Below are 19,651 nucleotides of genomic sequence, written 5' to 3' on the forward strand. Positions count from 1 at the left end.
AAGACAAATAAGAACACTTGATAGCTTCAAAAGACATCTTAAACATTTTCTGTTCCTACAGGCCTATCCTTCATAAGCTTTTAACGTTATCTTTCATTATAGTTGTTCTGTTCCTGTGTCTGAATGAAAATAGTCTCTGCGCGTGTGTGTGTGTGTGTGTGTGTGTGTGTGTGTGTGTGTGTGTGTGTGTGTGCTTTAATGTATATTGCATGAGAAGAAAGGAAGTAGTAAGAAAGGTTTTTGAAAAATGGGTATTCCAATGTAAAGCGCATTGAGCTACTTTTTTTGGAAATGCGCTATATAAATGTTATATATTATTATAATGTTTGTGGAGAAAAGGGTTTTTTCACTCTACTGTATGTGGTGGAAAAGAGTTAAGAGAAAATCACATATACATTAAGGAACTAAAAGGTGCCTATGAATTTGCCAACAACCGTAGCATAGGGAATTTCAAAATTGTGATCAGCGAGGCGTCGCAACCATTAGGAACTCATGACAGGACAAACAATGCACCAACTCTGAAAGAAGTTGCTATTCTTATGCCCAACAATTCTGTCGGACACCGAGATATTGTGCTTCACACTAGAACTGAACAGCTGCAAAGAATTTCAGAATTTCACATACAGGGTCCACACTAAATCCTGGAAATTTTTTTCAAGACCCCAATTCAAAGGAAAAATAAGGCTGCTGCGCGTCAAGAATGATCACCCAAAAAGCTCATCTATCAATGATAAAAAGTAGGTAGTGTAAACACGGCCTCGCGGGCACTCACGGCCGTCCGAGCGCGTGGTATCAGTGAAATCGGGGCAATTCAGATCGCAGTTTCTTTGCTCTTTCGCGATAAAACACCAAATGCTGTACACCTTGCACTATTAGAAAAAGGTCAGATTGGCTTAATTCCCGAAGACCACCCTACGACGAGCCCATGAACACATTGAAACTACTAGCGACAGGGTTCGCAAGACTGCAAAGGACTTTGACATACCATGTTCAACACTGAAAGACTATCTTGCCCGGAAGAGAGATGGCATAACTTCGTCTGGCTATGCTAAACCCCGCCAGGTGTTTAGTCAGGAGCAAAAGCGTCTACTTGTAGACTCAGGGATGGAAACTGATTAGTCCAAAATTTACTGAATTTTTCGCAGGCTATACGGATTTGGAAAAACACTTATTCAATTGTAGATTAGTACACATGGTAGAATGACTCACCATTGAAAGGACACTTACGGAAAATGGCAGAACAAATCAAAATTAAGGATTTCCATAAATTTACTGAAAATTTCCATCCCTGTGTAGACTACCCCAAGGAAGCTTCTTCCATATAATAAGGCTCAGACCTCATGACAGCCGCCAGCAGAGCTTGCATTTCAGTGCGCAGAAAGGTTCAAAGTGAGACATCTTCCTTCATGGTCTGCCAATCAGGAAGCTGGTCCAGACAGGTTTACACATTTTATGAGAAGGCATCCTGACATTTCACTTCGCAATCCAGAATCAACCAGTGATTCCAAACCTGGATTCTGTCTGGGATATGACATTTACACAGGAAAAAACGACCGGAGGGATCCTTGGTAACCTCTCGGTTTTGAAGTGGTGGATGGCCTGTGTGCACCATATTGCAACACAGGCCATCATGTTTGCATTCATATGTTTTTTAATTCGATGAACATTTGTATGCGAACGATACTTATATGTGTAGCACTACGAGGGGGTGTCAATAAGTTTTTTTACCTAAGTGCGAAGGGGTAGAGGTACGAACTTGAAATTTGAACAGGTTCAAGATACATCTAAACTAAGAATGTACACCAATAATTGGGAATTTCTGATGGTTAGTTCAGGTTGTACAGCAGGTAGTTTAACATCACCCTTGAAAGCATGATTAGCACTTTTCATTTTTGTTCAAAAAACGGAAAAATTTTTCATGAGAGCGGTGATCTCCAAGGAAAAAAACCACGGTCTGTACACTATAAAATGTCAGTAGTGTATGGAGATATCTGCCGAAACTATGATGTGGTCAAATACTGGTGCAAGCGATTCAAATGCGGTAGCATGTCCATTGAAGACAACCCTCGAGAAGGTCACCCTGTCTCATCCATGACTGAAGTTAATGTTTCAAGTCTAGAAGATTGTGCGTAATGACAGGCGCGTTACTCTCGGACTACTTTGTACAGAAACTGGCTTGAGCTATGGATCTGTTGAGACAATTCTTTATGAACATTTGAATATGTCGAAAGTGTCTGCAAGATGGGTGCCCCATCTCCTCACCCCTCATCAAAAAGAGCTGAGAGCACAGTGCAGTCAGCGAATGATTGACATGTTTGATGAAGACCCTGACAACTTTTTGACCGTTTAGTAACAATGGATGAAAGCTGGGTCTATCACTTCGACCCAGAGTCAAAATCTGCTTCAATACAATGGAAAACATCATCTTCTCCAACCCCCAAAAAGCCAAAGTGCAGAACTCATCTGGCAAAGTGTTGTTACACCAAATTTCAAGTTCGTAGCTCCACTCCTTCATACTCGGGTAAAAAATTTATTGGTATCCCCTCGGTGGGGTTGACAAGTTCGACCAACAGTTGTTATATTATCCCGTTGGGAGACCTAGAAAGAAATGGTGGAGGCATGTGGGGTGCACATCCATATCCCAATCAAGACATCAATGATGTTTGAAACTAAACACAGTAACAGAAAATCATTGGAACTGAATTATTTCCCTCTGCGTGATCCTGGACCAGGTGTTCCCTGAGGAGCTGTTGCACTGTACGGGTTAACTCAACCCATTTTGGTTCTACAACAATGTCCAAGCATTTCAATCAAAGCCATTTTCACGTTTCAAACCACTCCTTTCTTGCATCTGTTCCCAAACGTACTCCAGTTGAAGACTTTTGATGACTTCTCCTCACTCTGGGTGGTGGCGATCTTCTTTTCCCGTGCCTCAAGCAAAGCACGCCCAGTTTTCCATAGGGAGCATCCTTATCACAGTCGTTCACAGGGAAATGCCAGCCGCCATCATCTTTAGCCGGGCCAATACTGAACAAATGTCTTCTCTGTGGATAACAAAGGAAAAAAGATCAATACTTGTCCATAATATAATGGTCGAGGGAGGAGAGGAGATGGGTAGAAAAGGTGGTTTCAAGCACAGTCAAAATTGTCCAAGACGGAAATCTGTTGTCGAGGAGAAAAGTGGTTGTCTCAGACAGGTGCACGTCTTGGACACTGTCACTATAATATTTTTTTGAAAGTGCTGGGGGGAGAAATGGGAAGTAGTCATTTGTTCAGGTGATTGTTTCGGACATGTGGCTGTTATTAGAGCAAGTTTGACAGTGTATGCCTTTTCAAGTTGGGGTGTTTCAGGTAGACCCAGGCTGGGAATGGATGGCATATATTAAAAAGGAGAATTCAGCTTGATTGGTCACCTTGGGAAGAGAAGTTCACACATAGACATGGTTATACAAAGCTGATGATGTTTCACTTTCTTTAATGTGATGTGTTTGACTGCTTGTGGAATGAAATATTTAATGGTAACAAATAAGACAGGTTGCTCATTGACTTTCCATTTCATTAATTCTGTTCATACAGCTGACGACATTTCGATTTAAAAACATTCTACACAAGACTAAAAGACCAGCATATTTAACAACATTTAGAACATTATCAGCTTATCACCTCAATATTCATACCAACATTATGTTATCAGTGCCAGACCTGGACTTTAAGCAAAACCCAAGAAAGCAAAATCACCACATGTGAAATGAAATGTCTCCGCAAAACCCTTAACATCACAAGACGAGACAGGCAGAGAAAGGAAAAAGTAAGAGCAGCTATCGGCACAGAGTCCAGCCTGCGTTACATAGAAAGACAGAGGATAAAATGGTTTGGCCACCTGTTACGCATGTCACCTGACCAGCCAGCCTCGAGAGCCTACAACACCAAGCACTCAGGCTATAAAGGAAGAGGAAGGTCATGCAAAAGGTGGATCGAGGTTGTCAAGGAAACCATAAGAAAACACAACATTACAACTGAAAGAGCTGCAGAGCTGGCCTACCATAGAAAACTGCATCCCCCCTCGACGCTTAACGGAACAGAGGATGAAAGAGTAAAAAGTAAAAGTAAGTAGAACATCCTTTCACGACAGCATCATTTTTATTTCAAAGTAAAGTGATAACTGCTGTACACACCTCAACTCCTTCAGACTTTGCAAAAGTATAATCTTCAATCTATCAAATGATAAGAATTAAAATTGAAGCACACAGTACATCCTTTTTGTTTTAGTAAGGGTCCAGGGTTTTACGGAGCTCGCAACTTCATAAAACACAGTATATTTGGATCAAAAGTGCGAATTTGATTAAATGATAAAGACATCCTCAAAGCAAAGCAAAGGTAACCACATCACAGTCTTACAAAACAAAGGTCACAGGTAAGAGAATATCATGGCGAAATTGACCCAACTAACTCCCCAAATAATGAAAGACTTAAAATCAAAAGAAATGAGCCAATAATTTGAGGAACACGCTAGTTCATAGAAGTATTAGAAGCGATTAGAGTGTAAATCTGAAATCATCAGTCTGACAAAGCAAATATTTGGGGTTTTTAAAAAAAGTTTAAAAAAAAAAAAATTACCCGGATTCCAAAATCGCCGTATCTCGAGAAAAACCAGTCGTAGATCTGGACTGACTGCAGCCACTTGTGGAAGATTGGCCTCAGCTTTCGCTCCAAACGGAATTTATGGTCCCTCAGCTTGTCAAACGAAACAATCAGCGTGTCCTTGCTGCTGTGTATGGCAGCGTACAGAAAGAAAACATCGTCTGCCTTCCTGCCCAAAAAAAAAAGAAAACCCACAATAAGGCTGTTAGAACAAGAGATGATGACCAAAGCTGTAACTAATCACTGTTTTTAGGTGGCGCCAGTCTCTTACTGTATCTGACTTATCTCTGTTGCACATCTAAATCATTACTTAAGTTGAGAAGATTAGAGAAGTAATTTAGCTAAAATGAGAATGATGGCAGCGTGAAAGTTTATTTAAACAAACTCAAGATGAAAATTTTAGTGAAGTCTTAATTTTCTCTTCATAAAACCAACAACTAATCTCAAAATCACAAAAATGACAGAAACCCCTCTATTTGGATTTCATGTGTGATTTTCATCCACAAAAAGTTACATTAGATTAAGGACAAAAAGTGTATATGCACATCGTACCATACAAGAAATGCAAACAAGATCAAAAGACATTTACATACACCAGAAAAAAATTATAAGAACTTACGTAGTGGATGTCATGTATATTGTCGGCTTTGACCCTGAACGTCGGAAATTTGATGCAGAAACCTTGAGAGCTTTGGATCCTAAAATTAGGATCTTTTTATTGGCTTCTGCAAAGTAGGCTACTGCTCGTTCCAGCTGAAAAGCAGAATTTGGAATTTAAACACCCTGAATTTAAAAAAACAACCTCAATAAGATTTGTTAAAAAGCAGCTCAGTGAAAATTTCAGATATAATATAAGATTTTGTTGAAAACAGACTCAGCAGAGGTAGCTTGGCACTGACTGGTCACTGCACTTTTAACATTTTCAAGATCCATCCATCAGTACAGGTTTTTCTATCCTCCCAAATTCTTAACCTTTTTTTTTTTTTTATAGTAGAGGGTTTTACAGCGCTCGCAACTGCATCAGGTCATATGAGCGCCAAGGGGTGGGTGTCAACAGAGAAGTCTTTACAGGGAATCAGACTTAGACTGCTCACCTCTCTAGCTTCAACAGCACAAGGTCTGCTTCGACTATGAAGGCACCCCAGAAATAGCAGGTCACAAGAGAGTGACAAACATACAAAAGAAGTAGAGGAAAATGACAATAGTAAGGATCAGGAAAGAAAAAGCAACAGTTCCCTGTTGTAGATCAGGCACAGTTATGAGCGCGACATGAGTCAGCCCATTTACAATTCTACTATGCTTGAACGAGAAATGTCCCCCCTTTGGGAATGGCCTAAAGACACTACAGTCAGCGGCACTGCCCCGGGGGGTATTCTTAACCTTTTTAGCGTTGAAAAGTGTGACTTTTTGGTAAAGAGAGTGAAGAAATCAGTAATAATTCTGTGTGTAATTGGACAATCTACAAGCAACATTCATAAATCATACATCATGTTCGTGGCAAAATACTCTATACAATTATGGGAACAGAACCATTTCAAATCTGATAACAAGGGGGGGAAAACTTGTTAGTAATATTAGTAAGACATAGACTGTGACAAAACTGTACAAAGGGCAGTGTGTTGCTGCATTTTGCTAATACAGAGAAAACATGTTGTTATAAAACTGAATGTCAAATCCACAGAAGGAAAAATGCTTAATATTAAACCTGACAAAACTGGGCTTATGTCTCAATTTTCCATCCATTCTCAGAAACTTACATCTCATTTTAATAGGTTGAAATATCTATTTTCTCTAAATTGAAAAAATTAAAGACAAAGTAACCTTTCTGTAAACAAACAAGATATACTTACTCTCTCCCTCCGCGGAGGCTTGGGACCTTTGTGTATGACATTCAGGCCATCTATCACCACGTCGAAGGGCCCATTCCTCTCCACAAAGTCCATGAAGTGCTTCAGCTCTTCGGGCGTAGACTTGTAGAAAATATTGCTGCCGACGATGACCTGGTCAGTGAAGGCTGACCGCAGCCCCGAGAATTCTTCATCGGTGACGTTCAGTCTATCCATCTGATGCCGACAGACGACACAATTACCCCTGCAGAAAAGCAGGGTTGAGTTGATTTAAATAAGTTGATTTTTAAAATTTAAATCAACTGGATTTTAAAAATAAAAATCAGTGATTTAAATCCCTTTTTTAAAAATTTATTTTTATTCAGTTTTTACACATTTCAACATTCAGAATTCCTTTCCTTGGTTTCATAAAACAGATATAAGGTTTAGTAGACTAATATAATCATGCTTAAAAGTCTGCTTTCCCCCCTGTCACTGTAAAATAATACAGTTCTGAATTTACTTTTTTTTTCATAATTGAAAACCAGGGTTGGGTTGATTTAAATCAGGTCGATTTAAATCAGTTGATTAAAAAAAATTTAAAACTCAGTGATTTAAATCACTTTGAAAAAAGATATTCTGTTTTTACATCTTTAAACATTCAGAATTCCTTTCCTTGGTTTTATAAAACAGATATAAGGTTTAGTAGACTAAAATTGCGTAAAAGTCTGCTTTCCCCCCTGTCACACTGTAAGTAGTAAAATAATACAGTATTCAATTTACTTATTTTTCATAATTGAAATTAGCATTTTCTTTTTCTTTTTAGACAAACACAAGCGCGCGCACACACACACACACACTGTAATAAAATGCAAGTTTATCTATGCATAATTACCCCCCCTTCCTTTTAGACTTACATTTTCTTCATTTTTTTGTCTGTAGCCATAATTCACTGATATAGTAGATTAAGGCTTTCTAAAATTGCAGTTGCTTAAATTAATCATTAGTTAAAATAAAGACAATGCTTTTTGCACTAAAGAACATACTTTTAGCCACCAAAAATCCCAAACTGTGTCGACATTTTTAAATTTAAAAAATCAAAAAAATCCATTTAAATTTAAAAAATCTGATTTAAATTTAAAAAATCGATTTAAAAAATTTTTATTTTAAAAATAAACAAAATCACCAACCCTGCAGAAAAGACACAGTCATGAATAACCGTTATTTTAGTAAAAGTTTCACGGCATTAGCAGCTTAATAAGGTCATATAAGTGTCAGAAATTTTGGAGTAACTAGAGTACCATGCAAAGAAAAGAAGGAGAAGTAAGGACGATAGATCATGTTGATAGGAAAGAAGGAGCAAACTATACAAGAACACCCGCCAACCATCCACCTGGATAGATAGAGATCAGAACAACAGCAAGGCTGGTAAGCAACTGACCACACATTAAATCTGGCTAAATGAAGAATTTCACCTGGTTCATTCTTTTGTCGCAAAATTTCAAATAAAATTGCTTTACTCCATCATTCCCATATATTTCTTTAGACCTGCCGAGACAAAAAGACCATCCCCTCCACGGCTGTTCACGGGCAGTACTTTAAACCAACGGGTCAAGAGGTTAGCGCGGGGAATTTTACCCAACCGACAAATTTGTGATGAAAATGTTATTGCGGCAATTTAAGGCTTTGTTTAACCTGCCACTAAGCCTGAGCTACAACACAAATTGTGCATTTAACAGCATTCTTTGAATAAGCATCATCTGACATATTTCTTAGAGCAATCGTGCAACTAATTAAGATAAAGAAATACGAGGTGACGCATAAAGAAAAGTGGATACATGATTAACATTGACAGAGGGTCATGATTTATTTAATTAAATTTAAACATGATAGTTGCGGACGACGTTGACAATGTTAAGGTATTGGGTCAGAAATTGAATAAAGTTGCAAACTCACTTTGTTTCATCTTTGTGTCGTTCCCAAAAGCAAAGATATTGAGTCTAGAGTAGAGATTCACAGCTTTCTGCAATCTGGCCTTGGTTTCCCTAGTCCAGCTGTCACATGTGACAACTCTTGATTAAAACATACCACTCTAGGATCGTGGGTATCACCCGTCAGGGTGTCAGCCCTTACAACCGTACAGTATACCTATCCCAACTAGATTTGTAAAGAATTGAAACCGTAGGTCAGTTTGCGAAGTCATTCACGTTTAAATTTAAACAACACTGAACATGGAATCTGATTCGTCTATGTCATTTTAAATAATATAAGAAAAATTCCAAGAAAAACGACACAAACTTAAAACTTGCACAGTATACCTATCCTAACTAGATTTGTAAAGAATTGAAACCGTAGGTCAGTTTACAAAGTTATTTAAGTTTAGATTCAAACAACACTGAAAATGGAATCCGATTTGGTAGAAACACGTCTAAGAGAACGTCTATGTCTTTTTTTTTTAAATCACAGAAAAGCAACACAAAGTTGAAACTTGCACAACGTGTACAGTATACCTATCCCAACTAGATTTGTAAAAAGAATTGAAACGATTGGTTAGTTTTCAAAGCTATTTACGTTTGAATTAAAATAACACTGAAAATGGAATCTGATTCGGTAGAAACACGTCTTTGAGAAAGTATTTCAATAAAATCAAGATTGCGAATGGAGATCGACCAAAATTATACCGTCTTGTAGGGAGGAAAGCGAGCTTTAAAATGAGGGATCATGTAGTGATATCGCATCATTAGATCTGGAGATATCAGGGTGGGAAAGACACCATAATTTGGAGGAATTGCAATACACAGGCAGGTGGGGGCACGTCGCTGGCGTCATAGTAGTGAGCACGGCAGACCGCTGAGTTACTGACCAACACATGGGTGGCACTGACCGCTGGCACGGAGCAACTAAAGGAGCTGTTTCCGGGCGAGTTGAACACCCGTGCCTCTGGTCTTGATTATATTAAAGTACGGAACAGCATTATTAACAAAACAAAAAGAAAGGTATATTTAGAACTTGAAAAGGCAAACAGACAGACAGAAATAACAGATTTTGTGCATAGAAAAGAAGTAAAGCCACCTAGCTCGCAGTATAGAGTGGTGAAAAGAAGGCACCAGGGACTTCAAGAAACGAATCCTTCTACTTCGCGCAAAAGCATAGCACTCAGTTCAATCGAAAGCCTTACCCTTTATGGTGTATGTATCCATACGTTTCAGTCCACTTTCCTGGCTGATGGCTGAAAAGAGATAAATAGTAAGTCATATATACAGCTGTTGGAAAATCCGAACAAAAGAGAAACTGTAAAAGTGTCAAGATGGAGTAGAGCACTTCTTAAAAAAAAAAAGACTAGCAATACCAATTTCAGTATTTTGTCAGAATATAGCAACCGGAGGGAGGAGCAAGTGGGCAAGCTGAATTAAAGACACAACAATAAGTCCTGTAAAACCAAGGTTCCAGTTCAACAGTACTGTCCTGTTTTTTATTGTTGTCAAAGCCCAAAACTTTATTAGACACAAACTGGAGTGCTAACTTTTTCTAAACCCAATCAGGGACACCCAACATCAGAACATGTAACAATGAACAAATTACATCAACTGGGACAGATTTTAGTACAGTGCATATTATATACAAAAAGGCTATCAAATTCCAGATTCCTTAACACATAACCAGGCCGTGCCTGGAAAAAAAAGCAAAGATCAATACAACTGAGCCAGAGAGTGAGCAGCTGCAATGACCATGTAGCCAGGTGTGCTAGTCACAATGAAGAAACCTATCTATCACTAGCAAGTCAAAGATTTACCATATAAACACAAAGATATATATATATATATATATATATGGTAAGCCTTGAAACTTTGAAACACTCAAGGTACAAAACACAAAGCACCAGTGTGAACATATATTCCACAGCAAGCTGTTCAATTGTTCTCAGCCCAGAAAGATATTTCTTCAGGAGAGAGGGGAAAAAAAATGTTTCATACTTTTTGAAATTTTACCCAAGTTCCAAATTATGTATCTTTCCTGGTTTTCTTTTTTAAACATTTAAAATTTGAACTTCAACAAAATATTTCTGGACCAAATGCAACCAACACCATATATTAAGAAAGCAAGGCAAAAAATTCAAACTTTTCGGCTCAGTACAACTGAACAGAATAGCTGGACGACAGTATGTACTTACCTGTGGAATGTCTCCACTATCTCATCCAACTGTTTTTTCGGTATCAAAAGTCCATGCTTTTTCATAAACTCCATTACTCTCGTAAGGCCTCTTTCATTTCCTACAGTCAGACTTGTGCCCACAATCTGAAATTTGCGATGCAAATTATCAAAATAAATCTCAGTAAATTATGGACTACATCAAGAGATCAGCAACATGAAACCACATAAATTAAATATCTAATGCTCTTTGTTAATAAAATCGAAATTCAGTTCATGAGGAACTAAAATTAATGAAACCCTGTCTACCACTGCACTTGACTGTTTAGTTTTAGTTTTAGTAGAGGTTTTACGGCGCTCGCAACTGCATAAGGTCATATGAGCGCCAGAAGATTAGAGGTGTTACAAGAGAGCAACAAACATAAAAAAAAGAAGAAGGGGAGATAAGGATGATAGATGTTCGATAGGAAAGAAGGAGCAAACCACACCAGAGCACCCGCCAACCACCCACTCACTTGACTGTGTACACTTACTTCAGAGTAAAACACATCATAATAACTTACTAAAATAGACACATGATCAACTCCCTGTTACCTCTTCATGTCATGTATTCACCAGTATTCAGACAACATTGAATTGACTAGAGACTAAAGGAAAATTCTTTGTCTCGTCTTACTACTCAAGTACAGTAGTACTAGCATTGTCTCCACCTCCTTGTAAAATCAAGTCAGCCATATGAGTTGGCCACCAGTTACACTAATAGAATAATAATAATAATAATAATGATAGCGTATCTGTCAGTGTCTGAAGATGACAAATGCATCTGTAGAAGAAAGTATTTTTTAAACGAAATAGAAAAAATAAGGGTTAATGGTTAAGATGACTCTGTGGTGTTTTCTATGGCCAATGAGACCGACCAATTCTGGAAGAGAAGAGTTGGAGTATGCCACATTTTGAACATTTAAAAGCTGGATTTCTATTTATGGATGTGTGCATAGATGGTGGGCTTTTCTCTTGTTTTCATCATTTCCAATTCGACAAGCCTCACATGACTTATTGCTTTCTCAGTGTGTCTGTCGAGAGCTGGGCTCATAATTCCTTGTGTGGAGGAATAAAAAAAAAAAATTAATATTGAAGTCCTTCAAAGACATTTTCAGAGTGTCTCTTCTTTTGGTGCGCCCAAATTTATGCTTCCCTGACACTAGTCAGAGACTAAAAGAGACAAATTGCTATTTTTAAAAATCTCCTTCCGGGTAAATAGTAATTAGGCTAAAACTTATACAAAGTTCAATGACCGACAAAAAAAACTTTCCCAACAGAGGACAACAAAAGTCCTGATTCCTCTTTCCTCCTACATAAGTGAAGTGCACAAGAAGATCTAATGACATAGAACAATGCTAATAATCTTACCTCTGCAGCTAGTGACTGCAGTTGAGTTGGTTCAGCAGCTTGCTCATATTCAGACAGAATGAGTTCACAAAGATCCATGTCATGATATCGAAGACTCGCCAACAAAACATGGAATAACATGCCAGACCCAGGGTTGTGAGTCTCTCTACAAATTTCCAAAAGCTTTAGGCATTCCAGGTAGTGACTGCTGTAAGCCAGACCCTTGATGAGAACCTACACGTGAGAAAGGCACAAAAATTATAAACTAATTATAATATATGTTTAACTAAATTAAGGAAAGTAATGAAACAGAAAGGAACAAGTGACACCCCGCCCCCCTCCTACCAGAACGTAGTGCAAATAATGTCATCACACAAAACTATGGGTGAATGAATTGCCAAACACTGTGCTTAAACAGATGAAACCTATCAACACAAAGTAGTTAATAAACTAAAACCATAACTTTCAAATATTATTAATATTTCGAGACACAGGTCTAACTTGAGCTGACCACTGACAAAATAAGACGGATAGTCCAGCCCCCCAAAACGGGACTTTATAACATCACATTTCTCAATCGAAAAAAAAAAGAAGAATAAAACATTAAAACCCTGCACAACGACCTATGATGTAAAAAGCCTCTCAAAACGAACAAAGCAAAAAAAAAATTATCATTCCTTCCACACTATATCACTGACAAACCTAAAACAATATTACACTCTTCACAGACCTGCCACTCTATGAAACCTAAAAATCAGGATTGTAGAGGGGGAAAAATCAACGACAAATCACCCTAAGCATCTGCCCAGCTGACTAAAAATGTTCCTGAGGTGTCCATAAATATGCCCATGTATACGTCCTGTGTGTGTGTGTGTGTGTGTGTGTGTGTGTGTGTGTGTGTGTGCGCGTGCGTGTGCGTGTGTGTGTAGGTGTAGGTGCGCGCGCGCGCTCGATATTTCTTTAAAAACCTGAAGTATCACTCCCCCACACCAAGTAAGTCCCAAAAATACTTCAGCCCGTGTGCATGAACTTTAGTTGACCCCGTCAAGGGACGGTCCCCGACACACGCGGAGCTCACGCGCCGGAGTCATGTCCTGTGATATGAACGCGCGACTGAAAAGGATTTACTGACGGACGGGTCTTCATGACTGTCCCGACTAACCAGACCTCAAAGCTTTTTTTTTTTTTTAGTAACGTTTTACGGCGCTCACAGCTGCAAAAGATCATAATCATATGAGTGCCAAGGGGTGGATGTCAGCATAGAAGTTCAAACGGGGAATCAGGCTTACCTACTCACCTTTCTTGCCTCAACAGCACAAAGTCTGTTTTGACTATCAAAGCACCCTGGAAATAGCAGTTCACAAGAGAGTGACAAAAATACAAAAGAAGTAGAGGAAAAACGACGATAGTAAGGAATAGGAAAGAAAAAGCAGCAGTTCCCCGTATGCAGTTCAGACGCAGTATGAGCACGACATTGAAAATGAAACGGTGAAATGGCATGGGTTTAACGCCCCTATCAACACTATTAGGTCATTTAAGAGGTAGTTTAAAGTCCGTCTCCGAAAGGACTGAGCCAAGTGGGAAATTCGTGCAAAGTGCCTTTCCCAAGGACACAACGTCGGACCGAGCTGAGACTCAAACCCCCGAACCCGCAATCTCACGATTACGAGTCCGAAGGCTACCGGCCCCACGGAGCACGACATTGATAAATCAGCCCATTTACAATCGTACTGTGCATAAGAACATGTATCCCTCCTTTGGGAAAGGCCTAAAGACATTTCAGTCAGTAGCACTGCCCTGGGGAAAAATCGGAATCAACAGCAAAACACCGATGTGACTGCCAAGCTGACATAACATTTTTTCTAAGGGTGTCCATATGTCCTCCGTGTGTGTGTGTGTGTGTGTGTGTGTGTGTGTGTGTGTGTGTGTGTGTGTGTGAGTGTGTGAGTGTGTGTGAGTGTGTGTGTGTGTTTTAAAATATCCTGACGCATCACAAGGCCAAGCACTCCTAGTACAAGTATCTAACTTCCCCCCCAAACCAACAAGTCAGGAAAAAACATTTCAACCAGTGAGCATGAACTGAAGTTGACCCCGTCAACAGACGGTCCCCCCAGACACGCGCGGAACTCGCACGCCGAAGTCATTCATGTCACGTGATGCGAACCAGAGGTTTGAAACAGTTTTATGGACGGGCCCAACAAACTGCGCATTCACACCAAACACTCGGACGAGCGACAATCGATCTAGATATCTAGTTCTACCCTAACGACAACAGCCGACCCACCAAATGTACCAATAAATCTCGTATCCCTCATACTCATATATATTTATATAAGCGTTCAGACCAAAGCAACGACAACGACCGAGTGTTAGAACGACCGAGCGTTAGAACGACCGAGTGTTAGTCCGGTCGGCGCAGTTAGTTGCAAAAGGATAAGGGCTTGTGTGTCCATTGGGACAGAAACCAACCGACCCGATTCCGTCCGTCTCTCGGAAAGTCGGTTTAAATGGAGCACCGATTTTTCCCCTAAGAAATCAGTGAAAATTACGTATGGCTGTGTCAACTCAACAGACATGACACTACACGCCCCGACAAAAGACGTGTTGGTTGGAACTTGGAAAGCTTGCTGCATTTTAGCCGCGCGGGTGGCGACTCATCAGACATCCACCCCGCCACAGCGAAAACAAACTTATAATTTTGAATTTGGATTAAAAATCTGTCATATTCATGATCAGCGCCTCACAATTAGCAAACTCTATGCGAAACCATATGGTTTAAATGCATTATAACAATTTTACCAATTTGACTTTAAAACCCATACATTTCATTTCTTTTTTCCGCCCTGGGTTCATGTGACCTCTATAGGCCTGAAGTCCGCCACGACACAGTCTAGCGTACACATCCAGGGAAAAAGTAGACCTACAGACTAGACGTGTCTTTTCCGAACTGTGTGGACACACAAGATGGAAACGACCGGACCGATTTTCCTCCTCCCAACAAAAATCTGCTCATGTCCGTCCCAATGGACATGAAGCCTAAGAACGACAGTCGCTCTTCAGAGTGTTTGATGTGAACGCGTGGTTTCTAGAACTTAGACGAGGCTTGTTTTGAAAGTAACGGCAGAACTACAAATATTATCGATTATTTGTATATGTTGCAGTTGTAACAGTTATCAGGCTATCATTGAAGAATTCTGAGTGCAGGCAAAAATCAAACACAACTTGGGGCGAGTCAACTACTAATTCCGGCATTGATATGTCGAAAAATAATGCTCCAAGTTCCTACTGACAAAAAGTTCAATGGGTGCTTCCTGCGATAGAGAAGAAGGCAGAGTAAGTCAGGTCTTTTTTTAACCCGGCGCAACAGCAAACTGGAACAAAAAATTGGGATACAATCGGAATCGGGATGTTTGAGATGGGGCCAAAAATTGAGATATCCCGATTAAATCCGAATGAGCACTACACCAACTTGCATAGCCTACACACTTTTTCTTAAAAAGCAGTCTTTAGTTTAAGTAAGAGTTTAACTGCACTTGCAACACAATTACCAATTAGGTCATATAATATATAACTGTTGAAACTTGTTGTTACTTGATAGAAACGTGTACATTTAAAGAAATGAAGAGAGCAGAGATGGATGTATGATAAGAAAGAAGGAGCAAACAACACCAGACCACCTGCCAACCATCCGCTAAGCAGCCTTTAATTTATAAACTGTACATGTGTCAAGACGTGGTGGAATCAGGCGCGTGTTAATTTTTGGGCATATATGGGATTATTGGTACCATCTTACAGCCTGTTCATTTTCCTTCCTTTTGGTGAGAAAATATTCATCTACGTTGAATAGAAGTCGAAATATTTGTGATTGAAGGACATCAGGGCTGCCTTGTTTCAGAGGTAAAATTAGCTGCCAACATTTGGTAAATTCTGAGAGTCCTTGGAAACTAAAAATTTATATTTTTTGTGCCTTTTAAGTTTAATCAACTCATTTCAGTAAAATTACACCTAAAAAAAAAGGTTTTAAATTGACATAAAAGGTGTTGAGCCAAAAAAAAGGGAAACTACAAAAAAATTGCCCATCGGCCCCCCAAAAATGGCGATTTCTTTGATTTCATTATTTTGACGTCATGACGAGCATCTGGTTTCACCACGATGCCTCACATATAAAAATATAAATAATACAAACCATGTTATACTGCCAGCCCCTCTATACTCTCTATACCACCAACTTTATACCCGTCCCAAGGTTGGCGGTATAACAAGGTTTAACTGTAAAGTCAAAAATGGACAATTTAAAAGGTCATTTGCACAAACCAACCTCAATAGTGGCAGCATCCAGCAGATCTGTTGCTGACATGAAATCGTCATAATACTTCTTCAACTCTTGATCCTGGTTTACATTTTCACCTGATGTCGCCCCTAATAAAGCAATAAAGTAAGGCACAACAACTCTGTTCGGACAATCGTCTTTTCCCTCTAAATAATTCATCAATGAGCGCCCTAATTCAACATTGCGATCTGCGTACAGGGTTTGCATACACAAGGCTTCCCACGGTCCTTTCACATTGGAGGAGATGAGTGCTGCCACTTCATCCCAGTCGGCAATACTCCAGTCTCCCGAGTCTTTTTTGCTAATCAAGTCCCTGAAGAGAGCTTGGCCTTCCGTTCTGTCTCGTCTCATTATCCTATTATTCAAACTGAATACAGAGGTCTTTGGACTCCGTCGCCATTCACTTTCCCTTTCATTCAGGTCGGAACTCATAAAACGCTTGCAATGAATAGTCGCACGGTGAACACTGTCATTGATACTGATACAAAAGAAATGTGTCCTAGTTCCCAGGGGTCTGTGCTGTTGACAGCCAAAGGAACCTGTTCCAAACTGTATTCTGCTCTGGCTTGTGAAGCTAAGAAGTCTACTCATTGATGACGTTCTCAATCGATGGAAACAGCAATTTATTAAAGGTTGCAAAATGCTGTTGTGAGCCAGGTGGGCTCCAGACGCAAATTGCTGCATCATGACTTCTGGGAGAAGGAAACCCCTGAAAAATAATAGGGAAAATATAATATGAGATGGTAAAGGCAAACGTGTCACACACACACACAGACAGAGGAGGACAAAAAGAGGACGAGAGGAAGGCAAAGAGAGAAGAAAGAAAAACTACAAGAAAAGAAAAAAAAAAAGAAAAAAAGAAATTCAGTTGAGGAAGGAAGAAAGTAAGCGAAAGATGGAAGAGAAAAAGAAATCAAAATCAAAAGCCCAGACAAGAGATCCAACGTGTCAAAGAAAAAAGGGCAAACAAACAACCGCGATCACATCATGTAGGCTATAAAATTTAGGCTGGCTGTATTTCTCCGAACGCTCGTAAAAATAAACTTGAACTCTATTTCTACGAACGGTTTCCGTTCTCGAGACTTTTTTTTAAAATTTGGTGTAAATGTATATTTTCAATTCTTAAAACAACTTTCATAAAAAATTTTAATACTTCAATTTCGCTCTACAATTACCCATAAAGGCCTCTAAGGCCTTCATAAAATCCAAAATTCTGTTGGGATCAACGACGGCAAAAATGTCTTGCAATTTTTTGCATTTTAAGTATTTCCTTTGGATCTCTCCGAAGTCTAAACATTCGCTTTTAAAATGTGTCTAATGGTAAAATCTCTGTCGCATCTGACACAGAACAGCTTCTCATCTCCCTGATGGAGGTATTTTTGTGTGTTAGGGCCGAGTGTCCGATGCGTAATCGAGTAAAAATGACTTCGTCTCTTCTGGAGAGGTCCGAAGGATTTCGCGATCCCAGTTTGGGTTTAATATAGAGTCTAGTGGAGTTTGTTACCCGTCTGTTTTTTTCAGTGTGGCTCTCCCACAGACTGGAGGAGTACTTTTTTACTTTAAAAAAAAAGTCAGTCTGTGGGATAGTGTTCGTCAATGATCTCAACAGATGGGACAAGGATTTTTTCGCCAGGTCATCTACCTGCTCGTTTCCTCAGATGCCCACATAGCTAGGTATCCACGCGAACACGATATATTTTTCCCTGTTTCATCTAAGGTGTGAATTTTCTGTTGTAGCCTAACTATTTTTGGGTGTAGGAGTGTGTAGTTTGTGAGTGAGGTGATGCAAGACAGAGAGTCAGAAAGGATAAGGAAAGATTCGTTAGGAGAATTTTCTACGGAGTCCAGTGCCATCAATGACAGTGGCCTCCGCAGAGAAAATGGAGGCTTCATGATGGAGTCTCCTCTGGTGTGTACTGTGTGTGTTTGAAGATAGGGCAGCGGCGCCCACACCATTGTCTTTTTGGAGCCATCTGTGAAGATAAGCTCCACACCGGGGTATTTTTCTATAAGTTTTTTGTATTCCGCTTTAAATATTTTGGAGTTTGTGCTTTCTTTTTTGTCGTGTGTGGTCAGCTGTAAGTCTACTTTGAGACTTTTGCCTTGGTGAGGTGCCACGGAGGAAGGTCGGGGAAAAGAAATTGTTGGATGTCTTGTTTGGAAAAGTGTATGTTTTTGAGGTCCTCAAGGATTCTGATGCCGAAGGGTTTGATGAGTCTTACGATATTTTGGAATTTGTTTATGGTTTCTGGGTTTGTTTTAAAAAATGCCTGCATTTCACAATGAATTGTTGATGGTTTAGTTTTTTTAGAGGCCATATGATAGATCTACGTGTGTTCTGCCTCAGCAGCAAAGATTTCTATGGCAGTTCTAGATCTAGCCCTTAAATCAGTGCATTTGTATTGGAAAGTGGCTATTCTCACCCGCCAGAAGTTCTCGCAAGATCAACTCCTCCCTTCTTCTCTCTCTCTCTGAATACTGTCTATCGGTGTGGACGATCAAATTGACCAAAACAAAGTTAAAAAATGATGTTAAAACACAAAAGTAAATTAATTTGGTTGTCTACAAAGATGCTACGGCTATTTAACTTTTCGAATCGAGCCGAACTACGCGGGTCGCCATTTTGTTTTGCCCGGAAATTCTCGCGCTACTCCTCTCTCTCTTTCTCTCTCTCTCTCCACTGCCCACAGACAAAATTGTACGCTTTTAGTAGGCTACAGTTGTAATGGAACATTTGTTCACGGCACAGAATTCTACAATTTTTCTGTTATCACAGTGTAGAATTCTGTGGTTTAGGGTGAACGCAAAATTTGGTGAACGCGCACCGGGTGAGAATAGCCACAAGACTCGCCTGCACTATATAGAGGTGGCCTTTGTATTGTGTGTAGGTGCATAGATCTATAAGTACCCAAGTTAGCATAGATCTTGATCAAGATACCAGTCAAGTCGGCTTTGATCACACTTCACTTTTAACTGTCACTGTCACCGTCAAGTCAAGGAGACCGCCATGAAGATAATTTCGTTTCAGATTTCAGACAGCATGGTTTCCGTATAAAAACGATAAACAGCCTATTATCTATACATACCTGCTGCAGAGTATGGGTGTTCAATGGCAGATGCAACACTGTGTTCTTTTATTTGGAGACGTTAAAAATAATAATATAATATATGTCCGCTGTCTAGATATTCGTCATACGATACACAAACGACAGGGTATCATAGTATGTGTTCATAGGCAAGGCTAGGCCTACCAATAGCCTACCAAAAAAGTAAGAGTCCCGTACCAATTTTTACTTTTTACGTTTATTTTCGTTGA

At 39.5% G+C, this 19,651-nt stretch overlaps 1 protein-coding gene across 2 annotated transcripts; it reads right to left on the reverse strand.

Annotated features, from left to right (window-relative positions):
• Window positions 1-326: 326 nt before the first annotated feature.
• LOC101862710 (mitochondrial ribonuclease P catalytic subunit) lies at window positions 327-19,583 on the reverse strand. Of its 2 annotated transcripts, none has more exons than XM_005093364.3 (9): window positions 19,422-19,583; window positions 16,324-17,044; window positions 12,027-12,239; window positions 10,639-10,763; window positions 9,646-9,696; window positions 6,492-6,732; window positions 5,261-5,394; window positions 4,618-4,810; window positions 327-3,044 (listed from the first exon to the last, which is right to left on the reverse strand). In XM_005093364.3, exons 2-9 carry the CDS (start codon window positions 17,020-17,022, stop codon window positions 2,823-2,825), a joined length of 1,878 nt encoding a protein of 625 aa, XP_005093421.1. In that variant the 5' UTR covers window positions 17,023-17,044; window positions 19,422-19,583; the 3' UTR covers window positions 327-2,822. The 2 variants fall into 2 exon arrangements, with proteins under 2 accessions (XP_005093421.1, XP_012935224.1); XM_013079770.2 differs by having other exon boundaries at window positions 19,244-19,583.
• Window positions 19,584-19,651: the final 68 nt, after the last annotated feature.

The sequence above is a fragment of the Aplysia californica genome, unplaced genomic scaffold (genome assembly GCF_000002075.1).
Source record: "Aplysia californica isolate F4 #8 unplaced genomic scaffold, AplCal3.0 scaffold00062, whole genome shotgun sequence".
NCBI classification, from domain to species: domain Eukaryota; kingdom Metazoa; phylum Mollusca; class Gastropoda; order Aplysiida; family Aplysiidae; genus Aplysia; species Aplysia californica.

Coding starts and splice junctions, on each gene's coding strand:
- LOC101862710 (XM_005093364.3), bottom strand. CDS start 17,022: ATGATGCAGCAATTTGCGTCTGGAGCCCACCTGGCTCACAACAGCATT. Junction 4,811..5,260: donor ATATACATGACATCCACTAC/GTAAGTTCTTAT, acceptor TTTTTTGGGCAG/GAAGGCAGACGATGTTTTCT. Junction 3,045..4,617: donor ACGGCGATTTTGGAATCCGG/GTAATTTTTTTT, acceptor TGTTATCCACAG/AGAAGACATTTGTTCAGTAT.